General features: G+C 32.8%; 1 protein-coding gene across 3 annotated transcripts in view; it reads left to right on the forward strand.

Annotated features, from left to right (window-relative positions):
- Positions 1 to 14391, forward strand: part of LOC114337779 (dynamin-like 120 kDa protein, mitochondrial) — a 231158-nt gene that overhangs the window by 82427 nt on the left and 134340 nt on the right. For all 3 annotated transcript variants that reach the window (XM_050656057.1, XM_050656058.1, XM_050656059.1), the window contains one exon: positions 3434 to 3624. In XM_050656057.1, the coding sequence (XP_050512014.1) occupies positions 3434 to 3624 (191 nt within the window). The remainder of the gene's footprint in view (positions 1 to 3433; positions 3625 to 14391) is intronic.

Genomic DNA, 14391 nt, shown 5'->3' on the forward strand with positions numbered 1-14391 from the left:
GTGGGTTTTGCCGAGACCGTTAAAAATTGGCAATTTTCAGCTTGCACTTTAGACCGAACGGTTCGTCTGAAAAAAAAGTAAATAGTGATATTTGTAGATAATTTTAAGTACTCTAATTTCTGTTAACAGACTATTTACTAAAAGTTAATAGTTTTCGAGATTTGAGCAAAAAAGCGGAAAAAAGCTGAAATTTTCCGTTTTTTTCGCGATTTTTTCAATGTTCCAGCAAGAAATTTTGTCGGCAAACCTCATATTCGGATTTAGCAGCCCAAAATTCATATATAATGAAAGAAATCAGAACTACCCCAAAACTTTCCCACTAGGGAGCTCGTTGAGTACAAATTGACTGAATCAATAATAATCTAATAACTAATTATATATAAATACTTAAAAAGTATAGGCAAAAAACATATCTTTTTATTTGAAGGAAAAAAACTAAACACAACCCCATGCTCGGGTATATATGCTAATGAAGTCTAAGTCAAGGAACCAATTTCACTAGTGTATATAACTACAGTTTATATTAGATGTTAACTTTAAAGCTAAAGTCTCTTTCAAAGCCCCTTCAAAGTTTTTTTGACCCTGATTTTCGAGCTCCAATGTGTTTTTAGAGCGAAATACATGGTCTAGTGAAAAATAATCTTTGTTTTCCTTTACTATTCTCCTTTGAATTTTTGGTTCTTTTGTTCTATCCATGGTTAATGCAACTCCCAAATATATGAAACTTTCTACAGTTTTAATGTCTCCTATAATTCAACTGAGCCTATGTCTCCCTTAGCTTTTGCCTGTGTTAGCTTTTTGTCTTTTGAATATTTATTTGTAGTCCGGTCTCTTTTGCCACTGTTTTTAGTTGCAAGTATATTTCTGCCATCTTTTCCGTTCTGCGAAACATAATGCTAATGTCTTATATGTGTTACGGAAAATAACGAAAATCCGGTCAATATCAACAATGGCCTGGTGAATTAGTCATTGTCGACAATTACTGGACATTAACGTTATTGTCCATAGAAACTGGACATTGTTGACAATTTGAAATTCTTGATAACCTTTTTATCATTGTACTGACAATGTCGACACTGCCCGTTGATAATTGGTTAATGTTGAAATTTTAACTAAAAGGTAGGGTTAGTTCATCGTTTACTTCATTTCTGTTCTCTTCAATATAAATGATTTCAATATGCAGACAAGCTGCAGAGGAAAATAGGATATTAGAAAGTTAAGGTTACAAGCGTTGCCAATGAAAAGGTGGTTGTAAAAACATTAGTGTGCATGTTATGCAAAGAATGAAATTTTTAATTCAAAATGCCACGGTTCACTATCTTGTCAAAATAAAAATGATAAGTCTTCAAAGGTTGTTTCAAATAAAAAAAAATACATCATGGATAATTTTATTTATTTTTCAACTTTGGCCTTTTACTTACGGTTTTTGCTGTAAATTTTAAAGAACCGCTTGGATTGACATGAAATTTGGCATACACGTAGCTAACATGTCAAAGAAAAAAAATATTTGTCATGTGCAGTTTTGCCCTGGGGTGATTTTCACCCCTTCTTAGGGGTGAAAAAATATACGTTCAAAATAAGTCTGGAAATGGATAAACTGCGTAACTTTTGTTCTATAGTTTTTTCACTAAGTCAATACTTTTCGAGATATTTGCGAGTGAATATAAATATGTTCATTTTTCAACAAAAAATTCACCTTTTTAGAAGGTGTTTCGCAAATAACTCAAAAAGTAAGTATTTATCCAAAAAAATATTCATAGCAAAAATAGGTATACTTAGCTTATAAAAAGGTGAAAAATATGGTGTATATAAGAAGTCCGTAGTCTCAGTATAAGCAGAGTTGTAGCTAATAAAAAGTAGGTTCTTATTCGTCAAATTCGAAATCGAATATTCCCAACGCGAAATAACCAAAAAATGAAACACTTTTTAGGGAAAACTCATCACAACTTTTTTAAAGTTTTTGAAAAAAGCTTTATTTTTGTTTTATAAACAAGTTGCTAACATGAAAAGTAAGCAAGTTACGTTCAAAATAATGTTAGTCCCATTTTTTTGTAAAAAAAAATCGTGAAAATCAACCCCTAATTAGCATCTCAAATGAAATTAGTCTTTACTGCATCACAAGTTACATTACTTATTGTATATGTATTGTTTATATGATCTATAAGTTTCATGGGTTCAAAGTTTTGAAAAAATTTTGTTTTAAAATAAAAAAAATTTAATTTTGAATTTTGAAAGAAATACTTTTTTTCTAAATAACTTAAAAAATTATTAGTGATACCAAAATTTTTTTCTCCTTTTATTGGCAATGCTTTTCTGGATATGTTGGATTTTTTGTTTTACTGTAAGACGAAAATTGGTTAAGATATGGATGTTCAAATTTGCACACACTCGTGATTAGTAACTCGTTTAGGCCCTTTTAACTACAGCCTTTTCAAAAATAAGCACTTTGAACCGATGAAACTTACAATACATAAGTTCATTATGTAGATCATATAAACAATAAAAAAGTAACTTGTCAAGCGGTAATGATTAATTTCAATTAGGATGCTAATTAGGGGTGATATTCACGATTTTTTTACAAAAAAAAGAGACCAACATTATAAGCTGAACTTGTTTACTTTTGAGGTAAGAAACTTTTTTAAAAAACAAAAATAAAGTTTTTTTAACACTTTAAAAAAGTTGTGACGAGGTTTCCCCTAAAAGTGCTAGATTTTTTGGTTATTTCACGTTGAAATATTCGACTTGGAATTTGACGAATTAGAACCTATTTTTATTAGCTACAACTCTACTTTTACTGTGAAAAAACGTCTAAAAACGTGTGTTGAAAAATTGCCATATTCACTGGCAAATAACTCGAAAAGTATTGAGTTAGTGAAAAAACTCTATAGAATAAAACTTGCTTAGAATTAGTTTTTCCAATTCCGGAGTTATTTTGAACATGCGTTTTTTTCACCCCTAGGTGAAAAGGGGTGAAATTCACCCCAGGATAAAATCACACAACGGCACAATATCACTTTTTTCTTTGACATGTTAGCTATGTGTATGCCAAATTGCATGTCAATCCAAGTAGTTCTTTAAAATTTGGAGGTTTTGTAATATTTTACCGTGAGTAAATGGACAAATAGCCAATGTCAAGATTGACCGGTTATGTGTGAAAACCCCAATTTTAATTTATTTTTACAACATTGGCCAATAACTAATGTTATTTTCTGTCGTTAAAGGCCGGGCTTTGACGCTAATAACCAGGGAAAATGGACATTCACAACAAATCCTGGTCTGTAACGTTAATGTCCGATGTACATTACTGTACCTAACAAATACATATAGAACAGTGGTACAACATTTATAAAATTTTATATTTTCTGGTTGACCGAAACCGAAAATATATAAATATCTTTATTGTTGTCTTTTGTTAATTAACTATATTTACTAGAGCTCCAGTAAAGGTTACATTGTCCGAAGGACCATACCACATAGCACAATTCAGGGATTCTACCAGAGAATTTGATCTCACAAAAGAGTCTGACTTATCGGATTTGCGTCGGGAAGTAGAACTAAGAATGAGAAATAGTGTTAAAGGTGGAAAGACTGTTTCATCCGAAGTTATCTCCATGACAGTTAAAGGTTAGTATCTGTAAAAAATAATATTTCATAAACTTGAAGAAACACACATACTAGAATAGAAAACATACTAGAATAGAAGTCCAAAGACGAAATTTATCGTGATAACATGAAACATGAAATCCTTTTACATTTGGGATATGTTATCTCACTATCATCATCATTCTCTTTGCCTTTATCTCAATGGAGGATCGGCTTCCCTAATTGCACTTTTTCATAAGTTTATATCTTGGAGCATATCAACATCAATCCTCTTTACCGACATGTTCTGCCTAATCGTCTGCCCCAGGTCTTCTTTGTTCTTCCTCTCTTGCTTCCTCCAGGAATCTGTATTTCACCAATGTCTTGTATTGATTGATTAACGACTCGACGTTGAACATGACCAAGCCATCTTAACCTATACTCTCTTATTTTGGCATCAATTGGTGCCACCCCTAGACTTCCTTCTAATATACTCATTCTAGGCCAGGGTAGTAAGGCAAAAATAAACCATGTTCGTGACACTTCAACAGCCAGGGTAATGAAGCGTTTTTTCGGCAGGTAATACTTATAAGAACAAATTGTAACTAAAAAGGGTTAGTTCCCTAGGTTGGCTGTATACCATATAGTTAAAAAACTAACATGAAGTAAAAACCACTTCTATGTAAAAGGTATATTTACTAAAAATTTTAAAATATCCCAATGGATTGAATAAAATATGTCCAATTCAGAACGTTTTCGGACCTATGAGTCCATCATCAGTGAATTCAAATCACACTTGGTAGTCAACGTTGGCCTAAGATGGTTGATTAAGTTTCTCGATTAGAGTTTCACCATGTTCCCGGAGGTTATATCTATTAGCATCGGCGTTTAGCCTTTTCAATATTTCATCAACATAATGTAGATTAATTATAATTACAACCATTGTTTGGTTCTGGGGCTATTTAGCAAGTATTTGAATTCACTGATGATGGACTGATAGGTCCGAAAACGTTCTGAATTGGACATATTTTATTCAATCCATTGGGATTTTTTAAAAATTTTATACCTTTTACATAGAAGTGGTTTTTACTTCATGTTCGAGTTTTTCAAATTGTAACTATTTCCTGCGTAGGATTTGGCGGCCATTTTTATTTATAAACAATTTAGTCTCAAAAACAGCATTTTTCCTTTTTTCTCAAATCAATGGAAAACAGTAAAACTTATAGAGTTTTTTTAGTACAAATATCTTCGAGAGCATGGAAAAAGCTTTAGAATGGCATATCACAAAGTTTGATATACTTATCTATTGTTAATATAATTGCGAAAAAAGGTCGAAATTGCTAAAAAAATTAAATTCGCAATAACTATTGTAAAAATTTAGTGTACAACTTTGAAATTTTTGTCAAATGAGGGTTCTTTGGTACTTAATATGTGATAAAAATTTCAAAGCGATTTATTCAATTGTTTAAATTTTATGCAAATTGTTTATCCCAGAGAGCTTTTTTTACAATAACATGTCAGAAAAAAATGATTTTAGAACCATTCTACAGGTCAAATGAAAGAGCATGAGCTAAACTTTCAAATTGGTTTAAGAAAAGTGAATAAAAAATGCATTTATTAGTAATAAATAATTATGCAAAAGTATTATCAGTTCTTCCTTATAAACTTTTTGAATAACTTTTTTTAAAAAAATCTATTTTTTACCGTGTTTGGATGCAGAACTACCAAGTAATGTTATGTATATAATAATTAATAAAAAATTGTTAAAAATATATATGTAATTTATTGTATAAAACAATAAAAAGTTTATAAGGAAAAATTGACGATACTTTTGCATAATTATTTAATACTAATAATTGCATTTTTTATTCACTTTTTTTAAACCATTTTGAAAATTTAGCTCATGTTTTTTCATTTGACACCTGTAGAATGGTTCTAACATCATTTTTTTCTAGCTTATGTTATTGCAAAAAAAGGCTCTGTGGGATAAACAATTTGAATAAAATTTAAACAATTGAATGAATCGCTTTGAAATTTTTGTCACATATTAAGCACCAAAGAACACTCATTTGACAAAAATTTCAAAGCCGTACACTAATTTGTATAATAGTTATTGCAAAATTAATTTTTTTTGCAATTTCGAGTTTTTTCGCAATTATATTAACAATAAATGAATATATCAAACTTTGTAATACGCAATTTTAAAGCTTTTTCCATGCTCTCGAAGATGTTTGTACTAAAAAAAACCATGTTTCACTGTTTTCCATTGATTTGAAAAAAAAAGGAAAAAAGCCGTTTTTGACACTAAATTGTTTATAAATAAAAATAGCCGCCAGATCCTACGCAGGAAATAGTTACAATTTGTTCTTATAGGTTTTACCTGTCTAAAAAACTATTCTGTACCCTGGCTGTTGAAGTGTCATGGAAAAATCTTATTACCCTGGACCATTGATTAATAACTACAGGAATATTTATAATCAATGCCTGGACTATTCCTAATTTGATTCTTTTTTTTTGCTCTACTCGTCCATCTAAGCATTCTCATTTCCGCCACATGCATTCGTTGTTCCTCCTTATTCTTAACTGCCCAGCATTCAGTGGTGTACATCATAGCCAGACTTATGGATGTTTTATAGAGTTTTCCCTTCAGCTTCATTGGAATTTTTTTTGTCACACAACACACCACTCTCTTCCTTCCATTTCATCCATCCAACTCTAATTCTATTGCATGCATCCCCATATATATGTCCCCATTAGTCTGTAATACCGATCCTAGTTACTTAAAACTTTTGTTTTTTACAATAATGTCACCATTAAAAGATATCGTTTTATTTTTAATAACTCCATCTTTAACCGAAGATTCCAAAAACTGCCTTTGTCCTACTAAGTTTTAAACCTTTTTCCTCAAGAGCTTGTCTCCACTGTTCCCGTTTTTGTTCTAAGTCTTTTCACTATTTCCCACCTATTCCCACATCATCAGCATACATTAAGCACCAGGAAATTTCCATTTACCCTGTAGTTTCGCTATTATCTGATCTAAAACTAATGAGAATAAATTAAGACTAAGCACCGAGCCTTGGTGCAATCCTACTTTCACATGAAATTTATCATTCGCTCCCACCCCTGTCCTAACACTTCTTGTTACTACCTCATACTTACCTCTCACAATCTTCACCTATTCACCGGGAACTCCTTTCTTATTTAGTGACCAACACAGAATCTCTCGAGTAACTAATATGAGCGTTTGTTTGTTTATTCCTGTATTTTTCCATTAACTGTCTTATAATAAAATTGCATCTGTGGTTGATCTGTCCCGCATAAAGCCACATTGATTTATCGGATATTTCGGTTTCTTCGTGTATCCGTCTAACAATTGCTTTCTTTCCCAAATGCCTCGACACTTCTCCAGTAGTATCATCTGGTCGAACTGCTTTTCCTTTCTTTATTTTTTGTAGTGCTTGAACCACTTCCTCATTATTTTAATCTTCGATACATATAATTTGATTAAAATATTTTGCCTTCTTTGCTCTCTGTTTGGCTATTTTATATATCTTTATTTCATTTTCTCTGGTATTAAGTTGAACGTATATATTTGCATACGCTTTTGCTACTGCTACTTTCGGTTACTTTTTGGCGACGTTTTATATAATTTTTTCCTCCCTTTCATTTTTTCTTGTACTTTGTTTGACTACCACTATATGTTATCTCCTTATCTGATTGGCATTATTCTAATGAAAACATTGCGTGAAGAAAAATAGAGCGCAAAAGTTTGCTATTACAATAAATTTTTCTTTGCCTCAAGAATTTTTAATACAAGATGAAAATCGATTAGTTTTTGCTAGTTCACAGTTCCCCTCTTTTTTTTATTCTTTTGGAGCCACACACTATGCAGCGTGTGGCCGTTCATGCTGGTTGTCGAATGCACGGTGTTCACACAACATGTGTGGACGCACACAGCTCTTCATTGTTCTGATTATTGTGTATATCAGGTATTTCGCACCAGTTTCGTATATCTCTGAACTATAAATGCTGATTGCGACCAGATCCGCTTCGAGTTTCAAGTTTGCAAATTAAGATGATATTAACATCATCATACATACATAATCTTTATTTCCTTTTCCGACTGATGCGTGTCGAAAATCAAAGTTTTAGTTTTCTGAAATAAATATAAACTCATATCTACATACGGCATAATTATAATCTTAAAATAAAAATCTAAAAATAAATTATAACTCTTATCGTCTTTTATCGTGGGACTGCAGTATATGTTTTCCATTCTCTTCTATTGTTTGTCAAAGTTTTTGCCTGCCCGAAGTCTATATTTCTTTTGGTTAACGCCTTCTCTACGGTGTTGTTCCATGTTAGCTGACGTCTGCCTCTTTTTTTTTTTTGTCTTACGCCTTATACTCGCAGACTATTTTGGGAAGTCTCTCATTTGGCATTTGATTCAGGTGGCCAAACCATCGTAGCTGATTTTTTTCAACTTTATCCAGAACTACTTTTGTTTGCAATCGCTTTCTGATTTCCTCGCTTCGGATACGATCCCTCCTGGAGACTCCAAGTATTCTCCTTAGGTATTCTCCACATCCTGTATTCTCGAAGCACTCCGTTGGTTTATTCCATGTTAGCTGACGTCTGCCTCTTTTTCTTTTGTCTTACGCCTTATACTCGCAGACTATTTTTAATATGGTATAACTACACCCAAACCCAGACATCCAAAGTGAAAGTTATACTCCAACACCAAATTGTTCTATATGGTCCACATAATGTTCAGAAAAAAGTCACACCATTTTAAGCGTCGGGTTTGGGGGGAGAGGGAGGAGAAATCGGTAAATTCGTAGTTTTTTACGATTTTCGTCAATATTTCTAAAATTATGCAGTTTAGCATGAACAACCTTCTATACAAAAATATTCTACATTGAATTTTAAATAAAAAAGGCCTTATGCATAATCATTGTAAAATGAACGGTTCCAAAGTTACGGAGACAATTGCCCGATTTCACCAACGATACCTAAACAGTTGCCTTATTAAGTAATTCTTATCGATAGGAACTTCTTAAGCCAATACTTAGGAACAATCGCATTTCACAACTAAAAGAAGTGCTTATCTAGGAAATGCTTTCCTAGGTATTACCTAGGGTACGTTTGAACTATTTTTGATAAATAAAAAGAAGAATAAGATGACATTTCCTTACTTTTTCGATTATGTGTCATTATTGTTTGTTTGCCAATTTGGTTTTATTCAGTTTTGTACTGTTATAGTTATTTTATTTAGTATTTAGTTATTTGTGCATTAAGTTTGTATATAATAAATATAGTCTTGTATGTTATTTGTATATGTACAGTGAAATGGAGGAAAAGAAAAGAGTTGTAAATTTCACATATGACGAAAAATTGAAGTTAGTTGAATTGTCATTAATGAAATAATTTTAAAATAAATAATTTTAAAATAAATAATATGTTGAAAATTGCTTTTTATTATTAATTTTTTAATGACACACTTTTAGTTATATCATGAATGGGTTTTTGAAACACAACACTAGTTTGTTAGGTAGTAGGTAGACTACATAATTTTGGCAACAGACCTGTAAAAAAACTCCAAAGGATTTTCTATATTTTCCAACACATATTATATTAATAATATAAAAGAAAATACAAAATTACAACTAATAATATACCTAATATTACAGAATAACTGAAAAATTAAGGTAAGAAGCAAATTATTGACAAACGTCACAAGTACATTAGTCAAAATTGTAAAAATATAACCCGACTGTCAACGATAAGTAATACCTAAAGTTTAGGGAGATCGAAATCCGTATCCTAACGTAAGGTAATGCTTAAGCGGTTTAGGCAATTCTTATCGTATGGTGAAATCCGTTTTAGAGTTAGGAAGTACCTAAACCCACTTAGGTAATTCTTAAATATTTAGGTATCGTTGGTGAAATCGGGCAAGTATCTTATAATTGGTCCAAAAAAGGCCTAACCCAAACATCCAAAGTAAAAGTTTTCCTCCAACACCAAATTGTTCTATATGGTCGACATATTGTTCAGTAAAAAGTACTAATTTGAGCGTCCGGTTTGGGGGGGAGACGGGGGAGAAGTCGGTAAATTAGTAGTTGTTTTACGTTTTTCGTCAATATTTCTAAAACTATGCTTTAGCGTAAATTATGTTCTATACACAAATTTTCTACATAAAATTTAAAACAAAAATAGTCCAATACATAATTGTTATAAAATCAACGGTTCCAGAGTTACGGAGGGTGAAAAGTGGAGGTTTTCTATACTTTTTATATTTTTTGGGCAATTTATAATATTATTACTGATGAAAGAAACTTTTTTGTAAATAAAATTTGCTATTTCAGTGGCTGATGGTATGTTAGTGATAAGCCCTTGAAGAAACGTCAACCTCACCACCCAAAATCATCATCAATTGTCCAAATAATATAAAAAGTATCGTTTTCACCCTCCGTAACTCTGGAACCGTTGATTTTATAACAATTATGTATATGACCTTTTTGTTTTAAATTTTATGTAGAACATTTTTGTATAGAACATTGTTTACGCTAATGCATAGTTTTAGAACTATTGACGAAAAACGTAAAAAAACTAATTTACCGATTTCTCCTTCATCTCCCCCCTCCCCCCCAAACCGGACGCTCAAAATGATGTAACTTTTTGCTGAACAATAAGTGGACCATATAGAACAATTTGGTGTTGGAGGAAAACTTTTACTTTAGATTTCTGGGTTAGGCGTTTTTTGGACCAATTACACTATACTACCGCCGTAACTTTGGAACCGTTCATGTTAGAAGGATTGTGCATGGGACCTTTTTTATTTTAAATTTAATGTAGAACATTTTTGTATAGAAGGTTGTTCATGCTAAACCGCATAGTTTTAGAAATATTGACGAAAAACGGAAAAAACTACGAATTTACCGATTTCTCCCCCCCCCCCCCCCCCCCACGAACCCGACGCTTAAATGGTGTGACTTTTTTATGATCATTATGTGGACCATATAGAACAATTTGGTGTTGGAGGATAACTTTCACTTTGAATGTCTGAATTTTTTTCCATCGTAGGTGATTTTTTTCAACTCTATCCAGAACTACTTTTGTTTGCAATCGCTTTCTGATTTCCTCGTTTCGGATACGATCTCTCCTGGAGACTCCTTAAGTATTCTTCTTAGGTATTCTCCACATCCTGTATTCTCGAAGCACTCCGTTGGTTTATTATCCATGATTCGCTGCTATAGGTTAATGTCGGCACGTAGATGGAATTAAAGACTTCATCTTCATTTGTCTGGTGATTTCCTTTTTATTGATCAGAACCATTCCTAAAGCATGAAAAAGTCTTCCGGTGTTTCTTATTCTGCTGTCTACTTCTGTTTCAATATTTCCATTTTCGTTAATGAACCCTCGCAAGTATTTGAACCATGACACTTGTTCAATTGTTTCATCGTCTATTCTGATTTGAAAATCTTGTTGATACAGCATACTCACCACTTGTGTTTTCCTGGCATTTATTATTAGTCCTGTGTCTCTGAATGCTTTATTCCATATAGCCAAATTTTCTTGCAGTTGTTTTGCTGTAGGTGCCAGAATAACGAGGTCATCCGCTTACGCCATTGCGTGTATTGATACCTGCTTCATGAGTCTGTATCCTAGGTGATAGGCTTTTGTCATTTGTTTGCATGCTTTCAATATTTCATCCATGACAGCTATAAACAGCAATGGGCTTAGTATGCCTCCTTGACGTACTCCAACTCTTGTCCCGAAAGCTTCCGAGATCTTATTTCCTTGTCTTACCGCCGCATTTTCGGCATAGAAACTTTTAATTGCATTAGTTAGATTATCCGGGGCATTTTTCCTGATTAAGGAATTCCAAATGATTTGCCTTGGGACTCTATCAAAAGCATTGTCGCAGTCGATAAATCCCATAAATACCTGTCCATTTCTTTCAACGTTTGTTTCAACTATCTGCCTTAAGGTGAAGATTAAATCTTGTATGCTTCTTCCCGGTCTGATTAAGATGATATTTAACAGGCTTTATTTTTCATTTCTTAGAGTATGATCGAAGTATGAAAACTTTCTCCGTTAAATGAGATTAGTAGTTCTCTTTGGATATTAGCTCTTCTTAAGACCTCTTCATCTATAATGTAGCCTACTCGTGGATTTCTGAGCAGACTTATAAGACACCACATTTCGAAAATTTCCACACGATTCAAAGATCTTACTTAAGTGACCAGGTCTCACTTCCGTGCCCAAGGATTTAAAGAAACTTCACGTAGGAGGAGATAAGGTCCAATTCAAACAATTAGGTGTGCAGGTTATAGATTTAATGACATCATAACCCAATGGTACAAACTTGACGGCAACAAATTTAACACATTTTTCCTCATATTTATATTAGTTTTTTTGTTACTGTCAAGTTTATCAGGAAAGCGCTGTTGCCAAATAAAAAACATATATTGATTTACCACAGCAGCTACCGGCTATACTGTTTCTCTTTGTCTCTAAGAGTGTGAAACAAAGATAACCATGTGTACTATGAATGTCTAAACTCATTTTGTCCTATAGAAGGTTACGTAAGAGTTTTGGTTATTGATGTGAAGTTGGTTAAAATATAAACTGTCCTATGAATCTGTCTACACACTAAATTCTGTTATAGTCGGTTCGCTAAACTCAGACACAACTGGCTAGTGATTTTAGTAAGTAATTTTGCCAATTTAGTCAAATTGAGGAAAAATTAATTACTAAATAGTTAGTAATTTTGCCAGTTTTGGCAAAATTGGCCAAAAACAAAAAAAATTATTAACTAAAATCACTAGCCAGTTTTGTCTGAGTTTAGCGAACCGACTATACTTTAGTTTCTCTATTTTATATACTTTAGTTTCTCTAATTTTGTTTCAAATTGTTGGATATTTTAATGAATTATATTAAAACAATAATATATCTGTATTTCGTCTTCCCCGATTATAATTTGAAAACAATATTTTGACATTATATTTAACCTCCAATATTATGACAGACGTCAGTTACCATTTCCAATCTCACCAAATGTAATAATGACGTCATATAAACTTGTCACTAACTCTAGCCAATGAAATGCTCGCTGTAATAGACATGGCATGTCAAAAAAATCTGATTATTCCCTATTCGCGATGTAAAGTCACAATGACGACCTCTCGTGGATTTCAGCTGAACTAGCTTCGAGGGTGTTTTCAATGTCAAACGCTGAGCGCATATGCATTTGAAACAAGTAGGTAATATGTATTCATTATTTATTTTTAAATGTTTTTTTACAAATAGTATATATACAACGATGCCAACTTTTATTGAAAGGTGAAGATTCCATGTTAATCATTTTATATTGCGCAATAATTATTTTAAAAAACATAAAAATAAATACTGAATATTGCCTACTTGTTTCAAATGCATGTGGGCTCAGCGTTTTACATTGAAAACACCTTCAAAGCTAGTTCAGCCGAAGTCCACGAGAGGTCGTCGTTGTTACCTAATTACTTAATACATCGCGAACATATTTTTTCAAATTTAGAATCTGGCAACAAGGGAAAATTTCGTGCATCCCTTATTGCTTGACTTTTCCTATAGTTATTAAAGTTACCAAAGGCATTTTTAGCCAGTACCAACATCTTTTTGTAAAGAAAATAATTTCTGCTTAACATAATTTGCATGTGAAATGAATGTCGACTCGATTCAAGTTTTCTGTTTAGCCCAGAATCAGCCTGTATCACAATACCAAAAGGCACCGTTAGGAAAATATTCCAATTTACGGTTCAGAGAACCTGTTGAATCGAGTCTTTGTACTCTAATACAGAGTATGGCATTAGTAAAATAGAAAATCTACGGTTTCGTTTTGATTTAAATTTGTCTCCTGCCATCCCCCGATAGTACTATTTCTAGGTCTACCTGTTGTCAAGGAGGCTCTGCAGAAGACAAATTTACACCAAAACGTCCGTAGTTTCTCGGTATAAAATAAACTATTTATACCGCAGTATGGTTAGAACCCCTCTAACGGGGAAAAAGTGAAATGCATGTCGACTCGATTCTAACCACACTGCGGTATAAATAGTTTATTTTATACCGAGAAACTACGGACGTGTTGGTGTAAATTTGTCTTCTGCAGAGCCCCCTTGAGAACGGGTAGACCTAGAAATAGTACTATCGGGGGATGGCAGGAGATAAATTTAAATCAAAACGAAACCGTAGATTTTCTATTTTACTAATGCCATACTCTGTATTAGAGTACAAAGACTCGATCCATACACGTTCTCTGAACCGTAAATTGGAATATTTTCCTAACGGTGCCTTTTGGTATTGTCATACCTGGGTTAAACAAAGAACTTGAATCGAGTCGACATTTATTTCAATTATTCCCCGTTAGAGGGCGTTCTAACCATACTACGGTATAAATAGTTTATTTTATACCGAGAAACTACGGACGTGTTGGTGTAAATTTGTCTTCTGCAGAGCCTCCTTGAGAACGGGTAGACCTAGAAATAGTACTATCGGGGGATGGCAGGAGACAAATTTAAATCAAAACGAAACCGTAGATTTTCTATTTTACTAATGCCATACTCTGTATTAGAGTACAAAGACTCGATTCATACAGGTTCTCTGAACCTTAAATTGGAATATTTTCCTAACGGTGCCTTTTGGTATTGTCATACCTGGGTTAAACAGAGAACTTGAATCGAGTCGACATTCATTTCACTTATTCCCCGTTAGAGAGCGTTCTAACCATACTGCGGTATAAATAATTTATTTTACACCGAGAAACTACGG

This window comes from Diabrotica virgifera, chromosome 7 (assembly GCF_917563875.1).
Source record: "Diabrotica virgifera virgifera chromosome 7, PGI_DIABVI_V3a".
Taxonomy (NCBI): domain Eukaryota; kingdom Metazoa; phylum Arthropoda; class Insecta; order Coleoptera; family Chrysomelidae; genus Diabrotica; species Diabrotica virgifera.